The 17791-nt window shown below is 60.7% G+C and overlaps 1 protein-coding gene and 1 long non-coding RNA gene across 5 annotated transcripts in view; one reads left to right on the top strand and one right to left on the bottom strand.

Annotated features, from left to right (window-relative positions):
* The window catches only part of LOC125126510 (uncharacterized), a 121983-nt gene that overhangs the window by 29883 nt on the left and 74309 nt on the right, over positions 1-17791 (top strand). The window lies entirely within an intron of this gene.
* The window catches only part of AFAP1L1 (actin filament associated protein 1 like 1), a 64204-nt gene that overhangs the window by 26429 nt on the left and 19984 nt on the right, over positions 1-17791 (bottom strand). For 2 of the 4 annotated variants that reach the window (XM_047779003.1, XM_047779002.1), the window contains exons 2-9: positions 10774-10902; positions 9534-9617; positions 8736-8833; positions 7918-8026; positions 5158-5256; positions 4325-4536; positions 2425-2604; positions 572-664 (exon numbers count right to left, since the gene is read on the bottom strand). In XM_047779003.1, coding sequence (XP_047634959.1) covers positions 572-664; positions 2425-2604; positions 4325-4536; positions 5158-5256; positions 7918-8026; positions 8736-8833; positions 9534-9617; positions 10774-10902 — 1004 coding nt within the window. Of the gene's footprint in view, positions 1-571; positions 665-2424; positions 2605-4324; positions 4537-5157; positions 5257-7917; positions 8027-8735; positions 8834-9533; positions 9618-9948; positions 10218-10773; positions 10903-16106; positions 17021-17791 lie in introns of those variants that run through there. The other 2 variants (XM_047779000.1, XM_047779001.1) reach the window with 2 other exon arrangements.

Genomic DNA, 17791 nt, shown 5'->3' with positions numbered 1-17791 from the left:
GAAAATGCGGTTCATCAGAGCCACAGAAGTTACGTTAGGTTGAGCACGCGAAGCATTTAGAACAGTGCCGGCCACGCTGTGTATCTTTAAGGCCAGCCTTCCTGATGCCGCCCGAGACCGTGTATGTGGGCCTGGGCCCTCCCCTGGATTTGGGGCCGAGTCCCCAGCTCGGTCACAGCCCCTGACAAAGGACAGGCACTGGCACGAACCTGCCAGTGGCCTGAGCGACTGCGAAGTAGCACTTGGCTCGTGTCCCATGGGGCCCTCTCCTTCCCTGCCGGACGCATTCCAACTGAGCTGTCACGGCTCGGTTCGCACGTGACCTCTTACTGTCCTGGCGGGTCGTCACTCCGCCTCTGGCTTGTACCGCGCCCTGGACGTGGGCATTCATTCCTTCATGCGTTTATGAATCCAGTAGGCATTTACTGAGTGCCTACTGTTGGGCCAGTCTCATGGCTTCATGACATCATGGTCAGTGCCTGGCTTTACCACCAGCCTCAGAGTCCCCGGGGGCAGAGCCTGTGCTGAGCCCCCGCTGCCTGGCCCGGGGGGACCTTGGGAAGACGGGTACCTTGTCCAGGTCCAGCTTGCACAGGAGGACAGGGGATCTGGGCACATCCGCCCCCTCAGCGCCCCCAGCAGGCTTGCTGACCTCTCGGATGACCTGTGGAAAGACACACGTCTCTGAGCCGGTGGGCAGGGATGCTGCGGACGCCAAAGCAGGAGTGGGGTCTTTGTGGTCAGGGCCGGGGAGCCGAGCAGTTGGTATCACTGGATGGCAGAGGTGGGTTGATGCGCCCTGTGTTGCATGTGTGGGGCACAGCAGGATCTGAACGGACTTTCTCCTGGTCTGTCCCTTGAATTAAAAAGATGAGGGGCGGGGAGCCCAGAGGCTTGGCTTCTAGACTTGGCACCGTTCCTCCTGCTGGGGAAGCCATTTCTGTGCTCCGGGGCCTCCGTCTCCCCATCTGCAACACGGGCTCCACTGGTCCTCTGTGCACCTCCTTAGCGGTGTGATGCTTGTGAGGGGTCTGGCTGCTGTGCCCAGGTGTGTCAGACCCTCCAGGGCAGCCAGGGTCATTCCCTCCATTTCACAGGGATGGAGACTGAGCCCCAGGGCACGCATCAAGGCCACTCAGCACACACATCCAGGTCCCGAAATAACAACACACCACTTGCTGCTCACTGTTGGGTGGCTTTGTCTGGGTAATCCCGCGGTGCGCCCCCCAGCAGCCTGGTGGGGCAGGGGTACTCCGGTGCCCAAATTACCGGATGAGGGTGGAGCTGGGGCTCTCTGCTCTGTCCTCGGGGCTCATGGCCCCCCCGGGACCGGGCTTCGAGGCAGGCCCCTTGGCTCCAGGGGTAGGATTTCTTCTTCTGACCCACCTAGTCCCCTGAGGACAGACCCCCCCCCCCCCCCCAGCAGGCAGGTTTCCTTCCCTCCCGAGACAAAGGCAGTAATGGAAATAGTAAACACCGCAGGGCAGCCGGGTTATCACCGGCAGGAAGGGAGGATGGGAGGGAGAGAGGGGTTCTTTGTTCCAGAGGCACAGAGGGAGCTGCCCTGAGGGCCTGGGCCTGAGGGCTTCCCCATTGCTGCTCCGCAGCCAGTGACTGCCTGACCAGCCCTTTGTCAGGGCCTCTCCTGAGGCCTCAGGGAAGAAACTGCACAGGGAGGCGGCCTTGTTGGCGGAAGGTCACATGGTCAGTAAGGCTGCGTAGGTCTGGGACCTGAGCTCCGCTCTGCGGCTGCCCAGGTCTTCTCTCATCTGCACCCTGCCACCCCGGCTGTGGCCCCTGCAGTAGGTTTCCTTGTTCGCTTCGAATTCTGACCCACCCGCTTGGTCGGTGACCTTGAGCGAGTCACAGGCCCTCTCTGCCTCGGTCTCCTCATCTGTAAAATGGGAACAGTGTTGATCCCACCGTGAGGAACAAACGAGGCCATGTACTAAAGCTCTTCACGTGACACATGTCGCAGGGTGTGCACTCGGTGACTCTGTTTTATATGAGGCGGGCTCATAGCCGGACATGGTAAGTATGCCTATTTCACCTACGACAAGGGAAAATTTCTCCTTTCTTGAAAGGAAAAAAAAGGATTAGCTTGTCTGATGATAAAATCAGTTTCCTTTGAGGGTATTCAGCTCTCATGCCAGGAGATGTGTGTGCCAGCGAGTAAAACCGTAGCAGGCATGGCAGGGGATTCAGATAACTCGGAGGAACCCAGGCCTCAAGCCTGAGGTCTGTCTCCTGGGGAGGTCCGAGGTCCATTTCCCCATAAAGCCCTAGCCGTGTGCAGGGCACTGACACCCCCCCCCCCCGCCCGGGCCAGGCCTGCTCTTCCAGGGACAGGAGCCCACCTCTCTGAGGGCCGGGCCGTGGAAGAGAGGAAGGGAGAAGGCGGGGGAAGCATACAGCGCCCTGTACCTTCAGCCACTCCTCGGCCTGCTCCCGGCTCTGCAGTGCCAGCACCAGCACTTCGGTGGCCCCCTGGGAGAAGCGCAGCTCATGCCTCTTGTGCCGGCCGTCCTTGGGCACGTAGATGACGGTGCAGCCGTCCAGCGCCAGCCTCAGATGTGGCTGCCGGTCCTTGGAACTTTTGTAGCACTGCCCGGGAAGTGGGGGGTTAGAGCCTCCCGCAGTGGGGGGCGGAGGGAGACGCAGGGAAGCTCTGCCTGCCCCACGGAGACCTCCACCACCCACCCCGACGGGGGGGCTCTGCCCGCAGGCAGGGCTGTGGCTGCGGGCTGCAGAGAAGTCTGGGGGGGCATCCGTGGACTGGCATCCGCCGATCTCGAGGGTGACCACGGGGCCCCACGGGTCACAAGTACCTACTCAGGAAGAGGCAGCTTTTAGCACAATACTAGGAAGGCCACTCCAGCCTGAAGACTCCGGGAAGAAACAGACTGTCTTGGGAGCAAGCCAGCCCCTTGCTATTCACGGGCCACATGGCAGGAATGTGCGAGAGAGAAGTCTAGCAGAGAGGGCGGGTTGGGCTTGGGAAGTCGATAGTTTGTCAGTAACGATTCTTCCTTCCCAGTTCCTGGGATGAGGCTGGCATTCACTTGCTCCCGGAACCCGACAGTGACATTACACAGAAGGAAAATGATGGCCTCGCGGTGAAAGCCCGGAGCACAGCGTTAGCGTGGGGATCCAGACGCGGTGCAGCAAGCGTACTGCATCGAGAGCAAGTGGGGCTGTCTCAGGAGGGCAAGAGTGGGTTCTCATTCAAAAATTAGCCTTCGAATTACTTCATCATGTTCACAGACAAAGGGGAAAACCACATGCCTCAATAGAAGCAGGAAAAAGCTTGCGAAACTTCTACACCCATTTGTAACATAAACTCTCAATAAACAAGGACCAGGTGGAACTTCCTTAAGGTGCTAGTAAGAGACCCCTGGCCAAGCCCACAGCCGACGTCAGCCTCGACGGGCAGTTACTGAACTTTGTGTTCGAGACCTGGACTGGCACAGGGACGCCCGCTGTCCGCCTTGTATTGACATGGTACTGCAGTCCTCGCCAGGGCAGTAAGTCCCGAAAAAAGCCAGAAGCGTAGGGTGTGGACGCACGTACGTCAGGGCTCCTGGCCTGGTTTTGGCCTGGGATGGGCTGGGGGCTTTTCACTGTCCAGGGGAGGAAACGTGCTTCAGATGTTGGGTAAGACTAATCTAGGCAAAGAGCTAAGCTAGTTTTCCTGAAATTATATCCATCCTTCTACTCTGGAATTCAAGGTACATTTTCCTTTACAAAATGACTGTGATGAAAAATGGCAAATTTTAAAAAAAGTTTTACAAAAGCAAGTTACATGGTGGCGAGTAATGCATGGGCTCAGTTTTAGAAAAGCCAGAGAATCGAGGTTGTACATTAAAACCTATCAGTGGTTGGTTAGCTTTTGCTCAGTGGGTTTACAGGTGGGTTTTTTAAAAGTCATTTTTCATTTCATTTTCTTGTAGTTTTATGAATAAATCCATTTACTTGCGTAATGAAAAAACGATAAAAAATGCTAAACATTATTTTAAAGTGATAAAAAAATTCATCTCTGGCAAAACACAAAATTGGTGAAGTTTTTATCAGGTCTTTCAGTTTTGCTTTGTTGTTGGATTCTGCTCGGGTCAGAAGAGCCCTGATCTCAGACGCACTAGGCTTTCAGTCTCCGCACAAAGCAAGCCCAGGGGAGCCGAGGCAGACGCGCCTGCACGCGCACAGATGCACGTGCCCACACGCGCACAGACACACACACGCCTGCGCGGGCACAGACGCACAGACGCCCGTGCCCACACGCGCCCGTCCGCGTGAGGCCGAGCGGCCCTCGTCTGCGGCCACTCACCAGGAGCTGGTCCTCCTTGAGGACGGTCAGCTGCTTGGCCCACTGCCCGAAGCGCTTTTTCCGCAGCAGGAAGGCACACATCCTGCAGTCCCTGACCAGGTGCATGGAGGCCTCCTCCGAGGGCCACTGGTGTGTGGGCCGCGGCCCTTTGCCCTCCTCCTCCTCCTCGTCGTAGGACTCGTAGGAGCTGCTCATGGCGTCAGAGTCATTGTCTGCAGAAAGCGGGGGGAAAGGACCTGTCCCTGCGCCATCGCCTGGGGGCACCGTCTCACCCCCTGGCAGGCGTCCCTGCTCCGGGGCCCTGGCGCTGTGAGGGGCGGGTGTGGGGTGTAGCCTGGTAATGACTGCGCCCTCACGTGGGCCCCCGTGCCCTCTAGACGTGCCGCCTGCTTTCTGGTCTCAGTTGCTCCCGTTTCTGCATCAGTAAAGCGGTCCTGAGAAATCATGATGCCACCGCCCTGGGCGGGCGTGAGGAGCGGTGATCGCAGTGTCTGCCTGAGTGTCTGGCCTCACCGAGGACTCAGTAAAATCAGCTGTTGTCACTACCCATCAGCGCTGCATCCCTTGTCCCAGGCCACTTTCACCCAGCAAGCCCCCGTTTTATGCGGAGCATCTGGAAGCCCCAGGAGAATACATGGCTCGCTCAAGCTCGGTCACCAGGTGGCAGGGCAAGGGCTCAGGCTGCCCGCTGACCCCCCGGGATCACTGAGAGCAGGGCTGCCGGGGCCTCCGGGTGACCCCAGGGGGGTGAGGCGCCGAGGCTCGCCGAAGCCAGGTCAAGGCCTTTCTCTCTGCGCGGCTGGAACCCGCCCGCAGGCCCACCCGGCACTTACAAGAGTTCTTCAGCTCCCCGTTCACGCTGGTGGCCGGGTAGCTGCTGTCCGCGTCCTCGTAGTAGCCGTCCACGATTGACTGCGCCGGGCTGCAGCCGTCTGCGGGGTCGGCAGAAAGAGCAGCTTGTGGGCGGATGCGGGCCGCCTGCGGGGGCCAGGGCGGGGGAGGGAGGCCTTGGGCAGCGCGCCCTCCTCGGGACAGAGAGTGGCGCTCCCTGTCACGCCCTGGCCTCCTCTGCATCCCGTCTGCCCGGCTTCACGCCCGCACCTGCCCGTGCTCCTGTCACCAGGAGGCTGCCCTGCTGGGGCCTGGCTCCCCTGCGTTGATGCTACGCCCCTGCCCTGTCAGCATCCGCTAGAGAACTCCTACGCCTCCTTCAAGGCCTGGCTCAAGGCTCTCTCCCCTGGCCTTCCTGGGCAGAGAGCCCAGCCCTTCTCCGATCCCAGAGCACTGGTGAGCGGCCCTCTGTCTCGTCGGAGCTTCTGGTCCCCGCACTGCCTTTGCCGTGTCCCCGCAGGGGCTTGATTCATTGGCGTGGGCCAAGCTGAGGGACCTGTGCTCAGAAAGACAACTTCTTACCAGGCGACTTCTAAAACAGAAAACATACTGATCTCTAAGGACGCAGGTGTTGTTTTAAATGAAGTTTTTTTAACATTCTTTTTAAACAATACAAGGAAAGAGATTTTGGCGGATGGTCTCGAGAGCAGCGCTGAAGTTCACTGGGTCAAGGGCACGTGCTCTGGGGTTGATCAGATTTGAGTTCAAATGTGTCTCCATCATTTACTGAGGGACCTTGGGAGGAAAGCGGTTTCTCGACATTGCAGATTCTTCACCTCTAAAGGGACATGAACGCTTCCCTCCTTGAAATGGTGATGGAACGCATAAGAGCTCTCAGTGCAGCGCCTGGCACACAGAGTGTACCAGGCAGTTACCAGTAGCTTCGTCAGCGGTACCTGCTGGATCCCCACGGTGCAGAGAGGAAGGTATCAGACCCTCTTGACAGACGAAGAGCCCGAGGCCGCGCTGTTGGCGAGTGCTAGAGCCTGGTCACAGCTGAGGTGCCAGCTCGGGGGATAAGCACACCGCCTCCAGGAAGCCTTCCCCACCCAGTCCAGCCCGCTCGCCCTCCCACCTGGGTCCTGAGGACAGCAGCGCTCAGGCCGTCAGCGCCTGGGACACCCGGTGCTGCCTGCCCTTCCCAGCAGGCCCTCCCCCGAGGCCTCAGAGGTGGCGGTGTCCCTGGGAGGCAGGGGGCCTCAAGGCCAGCAAAGTGGGGGGGGAGCAAAGACCTCGGACCCTGGTAGGTGGACCCCGTGTACAGGAGGCAGGATGCTGCCTGCCGGGCTTGGCGCCCTCTCCTGCCCAAGGTTCCGGGCCTTTCCTGAGGCTCTCCCTTCACTCCGGCCCCAGGACCCCGGCTCCTCAGGGGGCGGGGGGCAGCTTCTCTGTCCTGAGTTCTCCGGGGAGCGGAGGGGAGCCTCACCCAGCTGAGGGGCCCAGCAGTATTTCCGTCCCCTTCTTTTTCCTCGTCCTCCAGTGGGTAAAATAAATTCACCTGCTTCACAGAAACGGCTGCTGGCCGCGACGCAGACCCCAAGACTCTCAAGGCAGAAGAGGGTTCCGCCCTCCATCTCATCACTGAAATAATATCCCATCGTCTCCCAAAGGCGGACACAACCTGACAGATGACAAGCCATTTGTGGGGTGTCCACACCATGGAATATTGTTTATCCACAGCCAGGAAAGCGGTCCCGTGACACCTGCAGCAGCAGAGACGGGCCTCGGAAACTCATGCGGAGTGAATAACGCAGACGTAGAGCCTGCGTACCGTGGGTTCTGTTTATAGGAAATACCTAGATGAGGCCGATGCAGAGCGGCAGAAAGATGGGTGAGAGGAGAGGGGGAGTGGCTCCTGACGGGACGGGGCCTCTTCTGGAATGGTGAGCACGTGAGAACTGGCGGGGTGACGGCCGCACAGCTCTGGATGCGCTGATGGCTGGACATTTTAAGTGGCCGGAGCGGTCTGCTGTATGTTGTGCGTATCTCATGACCACTTGCTGAAAAGCAGTCAGTGCCAGAGGCTGGACGGGAAGTCTGCTCCCTTCCGCCTCGACTTCTGTCCATTTCCTGTAGGAAATACTGCCAAGTGTGTCTTGTCTACCCTAGAAAAACCCTTAAAATGCATGTGTGTGTGGGCACCGCATTGAAAACAAATGGAATCGTGCTGCGTGCAGTATTCTGTTTGATGTTTTCCCAGCATCTATCTTGGGGTCATTTCTGATGGGCACAGACAGACCTATCTTGCATCTTTTTTGGTGGTGGGACAGTACAGGGTGACAGCATGGCAGCCACACACATCCTCTGCAGCCTCCGCTGCACCTGCTGCCCACCCAACCTGTGGCACAGCTTCCTGCATGAAAGGCTGAGATCCTGCGCCCCAGCCCGGGCGCTCCTCCGTGACCCTCCCTCCTCGCGCATTGGCGTGTGCGTATCGAGCCCTTCGTCTTACTCGAAGGCAGGGGACTAGAAGCCCAGAGAGGGGAAGAGGGCGGTCCAAGGCTGCCCAGAACTGGGAGCAGAACCCAAGCCCCGACCCCTGGGCCATGCCCGCGGGCCCACCCTGGCTGCCGCCGGAGAGGCCGGGTGTTCCTGCAGCTCCTCAGGAGGTGGATGTGGCTGGATGGCGCCAGCCCGGGCGCCCCAGTCCCCGCACACGCGGGAGCTTCCCCACCGCGCCGGCCCCGGAGACGAGAACGTACCGTGGGAGCTGACGTACTCAGGGGCCTTGCCGGGGCCCAGGGGAAGGGCCTCCTCGTAGAACTCCTCAGGCGGAGGCCTGCTGGGCAGCGGTGGAGGCGGGTCGGCGGCCTGAAGGGGGCAGAGGCGGCGCGTGAGACCCAGCTGGCCAGGAGGGCAGAGCCGAGCAGGCAGAGAGACAGGGAGCGGGCTGGGGAGGGGGAGGCAGGCGCTCCTGGAGCGCAGGGTGCCGTCTCGGAATGTGCAAGGACCTGAGAGGGCTCAGCGGTGTGGGTGATGATGGCAGTGAATCTTATAGTCGCCAGACCATGTCAGATGTCACGGGAGCCCCCGGCCCAATTCCCTGGCCCCAGAGGCCGGGAGACCTATAGGTGAACAGCTCCGGCTCGGAGATGTGAGGTGGCCTCTGTGCCACAGCAGCGAGGTCACCACCTTGTAAGGGAGCTGCACTTGAGCCAAACTTTAGAGAGAGGTGTCGGGTGGTCTGGCTCAGGCCCTGCAGCAGACGGGGAGGGCAGAGGCCCCCAGCTTGTGATCCCAGCTCTCCCTGTCACTCCACCTGGGTCCCTGTGACCTGAGGTCAGGGTGGGGACGTCCTTCGGGCCTGAAGAGACACGTCGGTCCACCCTGGCGCCCCTGCTTGGCAGGGACGGTGAGCTCCCCCCGAGCCACTGAAATGCTCCCATCCCGCTGTTTCTGCCTTTAATCACCTCACTGTGGGGACAGCAGGTCCTGTATGGCCAGGAGGGCCCCCGTGTTGCGGGGAGAGCTAAGCTCAGCCCGACCAGAGCAGCAGAGGGCCTGAGAGATGGGAACTCACATGTCTCAGAGATGGGCTCCTGGCCGGCTGGGGGCTGGCGCCTTTGCCGGGCTGCCCGTCGTCCTCCGGCGCATCTCGAAGGTCACCCAGGTCACAGTCTGTGGACAGTCAGGCCATTGGGGCCGGGAAAGTGGAGGTGGACACGGCAGGGCGGAGAAGGGCTCAGCAGGCTCCACCTCCGCCTCCAGGGTCCCTGAGCAGGTGGCTCCTCCCTCCCTCCCCCGGGGCGACCGAGAGGATGGGGGGGGTGGTATCTGCCGGGGTGCACAGGACATGCTGAAGCCTCTCTCTGGATGGCGCAGGGTCTTGCCCGAGTCCGCGGGGCCCGAGGCGCGCTCCCCGTGCTGACCAGCGCCGCCTTCTCTCGGCTAGAGGTGAGGGATGGCACAGCCCGCACGCGGCTCCCACACCCAGGACACCTCGGCTAGGCCCTCACGGCTCCGTTTCTGCTGAGCTGGGGCAGCTCCACCCAGGGAGCGGGCAGCTGTGAAGGCGGATGTGGGCTGCAGACAAGGCAGCGCCCCAACGCAGGCCTTCTTTGGCCTGCCTGCGCATCCCTACCTGCCCTCCAGGCCCCGGGCTGATGCCCCCTAAGGGTATGGATTTTGATTAGACCTTCAGACACGGCGGGGCCCAGAGATGCTGAGGGACCTTCCCAGAGGGTCACAAGGTCGTAACGTTAGAAGCAGGCGCAGATGCTCCATCCGGGGGCCCCTCCAGAGGCTGGGGTGGGGGACAGGCACGGGGGCCACGCCAGCGTCCAGCGGGGGGGGGGGGGGGGCGAGGAGGGCCGCTTACCGAATTCCTCGAAGAGGGACTCCACGAAGCTGGGCCCGCAGTGCAGGTCCGCCGTGTTCAGGTACAGGTAGGAGACTTCCTTGGCTGGGAGAGAGGAGGACAGCGGCTGGCCGTGAGCAGGGAGCGGCCTGGGGCAGCTGCTGACCCCGTGGAGGCCGCCCACCCGCCTGCTTGGCTTCTGTCCTGCCCAGGGCCGAGCACTGCGCGGCAGGCGCACAGCCTGAATCACGTCCTGGCTTTCCAGCCTCGTTTTCCTCTCTGCACCGGTCCTGAGGATTGCCTTCTCCGAGTGAAAGCAAGCCCAGAGCCCAGGATGGAGGACAGAGCAGAGGGCTGCTCCGGGGAGATGCCGGGCAGTCGGCCACCTGCCACCCTTTCAGTCTCCGCCGTCCTGGGAGACACGGACGACACTGACCTCCTTGCTGCTGGGAGGCGGGGTTCCGTGTTCCCCAGGGGTGACTTTCCACCCCTCCAGCCCTGAGGAGTCCGGAGCACCTTACTGGTTTCCTGAGTTCTCGATGTACCCAGATCATCTCATGGGCCGAGCCAGGGTTGGAGGAAGGGCCGGGGCGGAAGAGGAGGCCTTGCTGCTGAGCGCACAGCGAGCGGGGCTGGGGGAGTCGCGGGAGGGGCACCCAGAGCCGGAGGGCAGGCGGATGCCTCATGAAGATGAGCCGTGTGTGGAGTTCCCGTCGTGGCGCAGTGGAAACGAATCCGACTGGGAACCATGAGGTTGCGGGTTCGATCCCTGGCCTTGCTCAGTGGGTTAAGGATCCGGCGATGCCGTGAGCTGTGGTGTAGGTCGCAGATGTGGCTCAGGTCTGGCGTGGCTGTGGCTGTGGCTGGTGGCTGTAGCTTCAATTCGACCCCTAGCTGGGGAACCTCCATGTGCTGTGGGTTTGGCCCTAAAAAGACGAAAAAAAAAGACAAGGCGTGTGTGATGTGTTCGCGCATGTTAGAATGTTGTACGTGTCTGTGGGGGGGGGGGCTGTCGTGTATGCTGTGGGAGCACGCCGTGTGCGTGAGTGTGGCGGCGTGGATGTGAGCGTGTGTGGCATGTGTGTAGTCCATGGGAGTGTGCGGAGGGCCGGGGCTGGAGCCAGGGCCGCAGGGAGAGGGGCTGATGCCGGTGGGGCCGTGCAGGCAGTGGGCAACCGGGGCGGTTCGGGCTTCCTCTGCCAGTGGGCCTGGGGGTTCTGAGGGCTCTTGGGGAGCTCAGGGCAGAGCCCCGGGGGCTGACCTGGGAGGGGCTGCAGGCTCTGCAGGATGGAGGCCACCGCCGTCTTCTTCTCCAGGGTGGTGTCGCTGAGGTGCTCGTGGTCCAGGAGGCTGAGCAGCCCCGTGAGCTCGGGGAGCAGCTGCTCGAGCGCTGAGGAGGAGACCCGGGGAGCACGGTCACGGCGCCGAGTCCAGGATCGGGACCTGCCCTGCTCTCCGGGACCCGGGGCTGCAAGGAGCCCTCAGAGGCCGTGGCCCAGTTGTCCAGGGCCGGCCGTCAGCCTCCCTGGGGAGAGCCCTGCTCGGTTACTGTGACGATTTTCCGGCCTCCCCACTCGGCCCCAGGCCTCACTGCCCTTGGCCTGAGCACCGAACCTCCCAGGTGGCCCAGCAGAGGCCCTCGCCCTCCCTTTGTCCCGGCCTGCCCTCTGCCTTGCGGGCCTGGGCCTGCCTCCCTGCAGCTCGGGGTCAGCGCAGGTCCCAGGCAGGAAGCCGGCCGTCCAGGACACAGGGCAGGAAGGAAGCCTTCCTGTCCCATCATTCCATACTCTTCAATCTCTGGAACCTTCTGTTTCCGGTGGCTCAGTGGGAGCCACACTAAACATTAACCCTTCCCACCCAGGCCCCAGAGTCTTGGTGTCGCTCCTTCTGTGCCACACCAGCGTGCCTCAAACTTGAGCGCATGTAGGAATTACCAGAGGACCCTGTCCAAACGCAGATTCTGCCTCGGGAGGTGGGGGGTGGGCCTGAGATTCTGCATTGCTGACAAGTTCCCAGCTAAGATCGATGCTGCTGGTCTGAGATCACATGGCGTTGCAAAAATTCTGGAGCAGAGTCCTCTTTGTTTGCTTTTCAGGGCTGCACCCGAGGCATATGGAAGGTCCCAGGCTAGGGGTCTACAGCCTAGCTGATGGCCTACAGCCTAGGCCACAGCCACAGCAGTTCGGGATCCGAGCCACATCTGCAGCCTATACTGCAGCTGAGGGCATCATGGGATCCCTAACCCACTGAGCAAGGCCAGGGATCGAACCTGCATCCTCATGGACTCTAGTCAGATTCACTTCCGCTGCACCACAACGGGAACTCTTCGAGCAGAGTACTGTCAAAAGCCCGGAGCATGCCAAGACCGTGACGTCACCCACGTCTCCCCTCCTCAGGCGGACTCTTGGGACTTGGTTTGCCTTAGAGCCAAAGACAGGCCTCTTTACAGTAGCAGCATTGTCCACCTTTGCAAATCGCGAAGCCCTTGTGTCTAACGGACGAGCTAACGTGTGCCGCACGGTTGCTGGGAGCTGCGCCGACCTCTTTCATGCCTGCTCTCTTCCTTCTGTCTCCTCGCGTGTATTTTATTCTCGCTGTTGTAGGGAGGATGCAGCTAAGGCTTCAAGAGGCTAAACGACCTCTCGGGGCCGCAGAGCCTCCAGCGAAACCTGGTTCCCTCACTCTGGACTTGAAACCGCGGCGTCAGAGGACGCTGCAGGATTTTATAGGGTCCTGGATCCTGCCGAGGTTCGAGTTTGGCCCGATGATCGTGCTCGTGTCTTGGACGAAGGCGCGAAGGCTCAGAGCAGACACGTAAGCTGTTCAGGTTTCCCGGGCAAAGCAGAAGAGCCAGGACCCCCCTCCAGTCTCTCGACTGCCCCTCTGTGTGCTGCACCCTTCAGGGCCCCGGGTGTGGATGGGTACGGGGGGGCTACAGCAAGGTACTAAGAGAATCCATCCCAGAGCCAGAGGTTCTGGGCTCACGTTTAGGCTCCATCAGGCCTCAGCGATGGGCCCTTCGACGCGTTACCTGACCTGTGACCCAGACTCCCCTCCGCGTTGGGGCGACACAGCAGCACCTGCACCCTTGGGGCCTCCTGAGGTTCGGCTGTGGCACGTGCCAAAGTGCCTTGCCCCGAACACAGAGCATCCCAGCCGGGCCGGCCGTGGTTACTGTGGGTGTAGTGGGCGCCGTGCGGGTCTGCGCTCTGAGCTTCGAGTTTCCCTGAGCGGCTGGGAGGCTCTGGGAAGCGGGGCCTGGGCTGCGTCTCGGCGTCTCGTCCGGGGTCTGCCCACAGGGCTGCCCTATTTGTGGTAAACGGGACAGGGAAAGGAAAGGTGACCGCGCGGCGACCGTAAAAGCGGAAGTCGGACGTGCAGAGTGGCACTTGTTGGGAAGGCGTGAAGTCTCCGCCTCGGCGTGCCGGTCCAGCATCCCCCGGCTGTGGCCATGAGCTCCAGGCTGCGGCCCCCAGTGCTCTCCCCACCTGCTGAGGTGGCCTTTCCCTGCCTGCTGCGCCCCGCTTCACCCCCGCGGCCCTGAGCAGGTCCTCCTGCAACACCTCTCTTGCGGAAGCTGTGGGACGGTCGTGCAGCTTGAATGAGGAGGAGCCAGGCTGATCCCAGGTTTTCGTGATTTCCGGCGCTGCTGTCTCGCGCAACTCCAGGCCTCGGTCCACAGCCCAAGTGAAAGGGGCCTGGAGCCCCTGCGGTGCCACTGGGCCGGGGTCCTGGACGGGGGAGGCCTCTCTTGGAAGCAGGTTATCATTTAAGATCGTTTTAGCCACGTTTTAGCGGTTTTGAAGAAAGCTTTTCAGGTGGAAACCCAAAGCTCTCTGGCACCAGCAGCTGACCCTCAATTCCAAAGTATATCCTGATTTACCCTAATTTTGTGCCAGCCTGGCCACTTGGGGGAATTAGAAAGTGAGAAAGACGCTGTGCCCGTGGCATCCTTTCTCCCTCTCTCTTCATCTCACGGGAGGCGCACTCAGTGCTCCAAGGAGGGCACCGGAGGCCAAGCCAGGCGGCTTCTCCGGGCTGCGGCCACGCGCCTGTCCGCAGATGCCTGCCTCGGCTCCTCTGTCCCACGGGAGCGTCCAGGCCTGACCCTGCCGCAGCCATGTGTCTCTTGAGCGTCAGTTCTGAAACTGACTGGTCCCAGGGCTCCTTTTCGCTTCTGGCAATTATCAAAGACCCTCCCAAGGAGCGTGCATTTTCCGTGGGCTGAATCTGATCATGCTGACGTTATTATTTTTTTTTTTGTCTTTTTGTTGTTGTTGTTGTTGTTGTTGCTATTTCTTGGGCCGCTCCCGCGGCACATGGAGGTTCCCAGGCTAGGGGTTGAATCCCGCCAGAGCCACAGCAACGCGGGATCCGAGCCGCGTCTGCAACCTACACCACAGCTCACGGCAACGCCGGATCGTTAACCCACTGAGCAAGGGCAGGGACCAAACCCGCGACCTCATGGTTCCTAGTCGGATTCATTAACCACTGCGCCACGACGGGAACTCCGCTGACGTTATTAACAGCTATAACTGAGAAAAATGTCAAAGATACACAGTCACATATCCACAACCTTCATAAGAGCCAATCGTTGCCATCACGTGACCCGGGGAAGCCACTGTGTATCCCTTAGAGAATGAGCGTGAAGAGGTCGTGGAGGTCTTGGGACCACAGGACAGCAGGCAGCTCTGACCTTGAAGGCCCCCCGAAAGCATCCTGGGACCCCCCGGGCATCCCCGTCCCCAACTGCACCTTTCTGAGATTTGCTGCCCTTCAGGAAGCGACCTCAGGTGGCTAAGCTTTCTGTATTTCTCGGGCCATCCGTCCGTCCATCTGTCCCTCCCTCCCTCCTGGCTGCCCTCCCTTTCTGTCTCTCTCTTTCCTGGCTCCGAGGTTCCCGGGATTTCTTCTTGGTGCCATCAGCAGGTACCTTGTGTGGCAATATTCTGCCTTCTCAAAGCACGCCTGCTTCCGAAGTAAGAACAGTTAGGTTCTAAGTAAGTTCTCCACATTTAAAAACACGAGTTTTAGCACCCAAGTCTTTATAACACCTTTTCTGGGTTTTTTGTTTTGTTCCTGGTCCTTGCTGCAATTCCTAACATGAAACCCGGACTTCGGAGTATTTTCTGTTTGACAGAGTTGTGGTCACAGAAGTCCAGGCGGAGCAGAAGAGGCAGCTGAGCGAGTCTGGGAGAAGCACGCGGGGATGAGAAGGTGCCCATTGCAGTGGCCTTGGTTTCTGCCGCCTGGGAGAGTCACACAGCAGTTCTCAAGTGCGGTTGGCAGAGGAAGTGTGCGTCCTGGGAGAAAGCTTAGCTTGCAGCATCAACGGGGAAGAGCCCTTCCTTGGGAGTTCCCGCTGTGGCTCAGCAGAAACTAGCCCCGGACTGGTATCCGTGAGGACGCTGAGTGGGTTAAGGTTCTGGCCTGGCTGCGAGCGGTGGTATAGGTCGCAGACCCACCTTGGCCGTGGCGTTGCTGTGGCTGTGGCCTAGTTCTGATTCCACTCCTAGCCTGGGAACTTCCATCTGCCACAGGTGTGGCCCTAAGAAGCCGAAAAAGAAAAAGAAATAAAACTCTTAGAGTTCCCTTAGACCTCAGTGGTTAACAAACCGGACTAGTATCCATGAGGATGTGGGTTCGATCCCTGGTCTCGCTCAGTGGGTTGAGGATCTGGTGTTGCCGTGAGCTGTGGTGTAGGTGGCAGACACAGCTCGGATCCCGCGTTGCCGTGGCTCTGGTGTAGGCTGGTGGCTACAACTCTGATTGGACCCCTAGCCTGGGAACCTCCGTATGCCGAGGGTGCGGCCCTAAAAGAACAAAGACAAAACAGAAAGCAAAACCCAGAAGAACTCTTCCCTGAGCCGCGCAGTTTCCACTGTGCGGGGCAGTTACCGCGCGTCATCTCATCTGACCCGCACAAGCCGTGCGGGTATGGCTGTTATCTGGGTGCTACGAGGGAGGAGGCGGGTTGGAGGAGCGCGGTCACACCGCCAGGGAGTGGTGAGGTCAGGCCGTCGGCTTCAAAGCTGTTGCTCCTGAGCCTAAACCCTCCATCGCGGGACGTGGGCTCAGGGCAGGCGACTGTGAGGAGGCGGCAGTGGCCCCACAGAGCTCGCCTGCTGAGCTGGGCCGTGGCTCCTAAACTGGGGCTCCGGACCCGGGTCCTCTCACCGGGTGGTGGGACACCCCTGTTGTGCTCAGTGGGTCTTTCTCCACCGGCGCATCCACCTTGGAGCCCTACCTGGCGACTCTCCAAGAAGGAAAGCAGGTGACTCAGAGCACACCCCACTCAGCGGAACGCCATCCCAGGGGGAGATGTGTGCCCCACGGCTACAGGACAGCTCTGAGCCAGGCCTCAGCTCTTCAAAGACGGGGCAGACCTCTCCCCCCAGCTCGCTTCCAGGGGCAGTGAGCACAGAGGGCCTTTCATCCTTCTAACATCAGAGCGTTCACACCACGGGGATCTGAACCATCGAAGAGCTTGATTTGGAGAGAAACCCCATGCCCGTAATGATACCCTGCTTATGACAAACGGTCACACCCTCTCCTGGGGGGTTTTAGGGAAATGCAGATTCTGGGGTCTCCCACCTGGAGAGTCTGATGCTGTAGGCCCTGTCCTGGGACCCAGGAAGCTGCAGGTTAACAGGGACCCCAGGTGGTTCAACCTCTGAAAAATAGGCCACCAGAAGACATCCTGGAGGGCATGGCTGTGCACATGAACGTAGGAGGGCCTTCCTTGTCTCCTGAGCAGTTGTCCCGCGGCAGCGCCTTCGGAAACGAGGGAGAGGCGGGGCGGGGGGGGCGGGGGGGGGGCACACGAGCCCGGGCAGCCGACTGTGAGACATGCACAGTCCCGCCTGGCAGAGCACGGGAACGGGGCTTTGGGGCGAGACCTCTGGGAACGGGAGCCCTTGTGCTGTGCCTTCTGCGCTGCCCCAAGATGGGCCCGCTGGAGAGGTCTGAGCTGTGCTCGTCCCGTCTGTAACGTGAGAATCACAGGATCCCAGCCTCCCGGGCTGGGAGATGTAGGCAAGGCCATGCTGGCAAAGCACTTTGTCTGGGTCGTGCCCGGAGCCGGCGCTCATCCGAGGCCACGTTTCTGTGGCTGCTGCTATTTCCTCATGTTCCCCAGAACTATGCAGACTCTGTGCGTAGAGCAGAGAGGATTTAGGGGTAGACTGGCTGGACTTGCCATGACAGGCTCTGCGAGGACGTGTCTGCATCCGTGTCTCGATCCGAGCGCACATGCCATCAAGCACGCATCGAACACGAGATTCCGATGACCTAGTCGGACCCTCTCATTTTAAAAACGTGGAACGTGAGGGCTCACGAGGTCGACACACGGAACCTGAGAGGACGTCGCGTCAGGTCTACCCTGAACTTGCTACTTAGACGAGCCCTGGCGGAGTGGCGGGGCCACGGGCTGCGCAGGCGCTCCACTCTCCGCTGTGGGCAGGTAGCTTTGCTTCGTGATCCTTTCTTCATCTGCAGACCGTGGGGGCACAACCGGAGCTGCGGGGCACGAAGAGACGCGGCAGATTCATCGGTGGTGCTGGACGGGAAGCGGGGGCGGCCCTGGGGCAAGAGGACCTCGGGGCCCTGCACGCCCCACCATGCGGACTGCTCAGGGCCCCGGGCCTGACACTGAGCGTGGAAGTGGTGGCCTTCAGGGGCAGGGAGCCCCTTTCCTCAGGGCGCTTTCGTCCCCAGAACCTCCTCCTTGCCACGTGGGGGGACAGCATCCTTCCACGGGAGGGGCAGTGAGGCACCAGTTCCTGCCCCACCCGCCTCCCGCCTCTGCTCCTGGTCTGAGTCTCCTCTGCTGTCTGCGCGCAGATGGGGGCCCCGGGACACTGCTTTTTAGGACTGGGTTTGATTGAGCGTCACAAATGCATTTCAGTGACCTTGTTTGGCTGAGGTGGGCTCATCACTGTCCGCAAGGGGCCAGGTTTTCACTAAGCGGGGCAGGCAGACACAGAAACTCAGGCGGGCGATCAGTCTCCTCTGGGAGGCAACAAAGTTTGCCAGATAAAAGGAGAAGGCTGCTGAAAAATGTATCTAAGAGTAAACCGCTCGGGGGAATCCCAGCCGATCCTAAGATCCGCGTTCTCCCTGCGCCTCCACCCTCCCCACCCGACTGGAATCAGCGTCGTCGGACGTCGGACGGGTAGGAGCAGAAGTTTAAGCCCCGGGCAAAACCTCTGCTGCTGGTTCCCAGGAGGGCACCCCTGGTCCCTGGTGCAGCTTGAGGGAAACCTTTGAACCAAGGGCCT

The sequence above is a fragment of the Phacochoerus africanus genome, chromosome 4 (assembly GCF_016906955.1).
Source record: "Phacochoerus africanus isolate WHEZ1 chromosome 4, ROS_Pafr_v1, whole genome shotgun sequence".
Lineage (NCBI taxonomy): Eukaryota > Metazoa > Chordata > Mammalia > Artiodactyla > Suidae > Phacochoerus > Phacochoerus africanus.
This window is presented reverse-complemented; position numbering and strand designations above follow the sequence as displayed.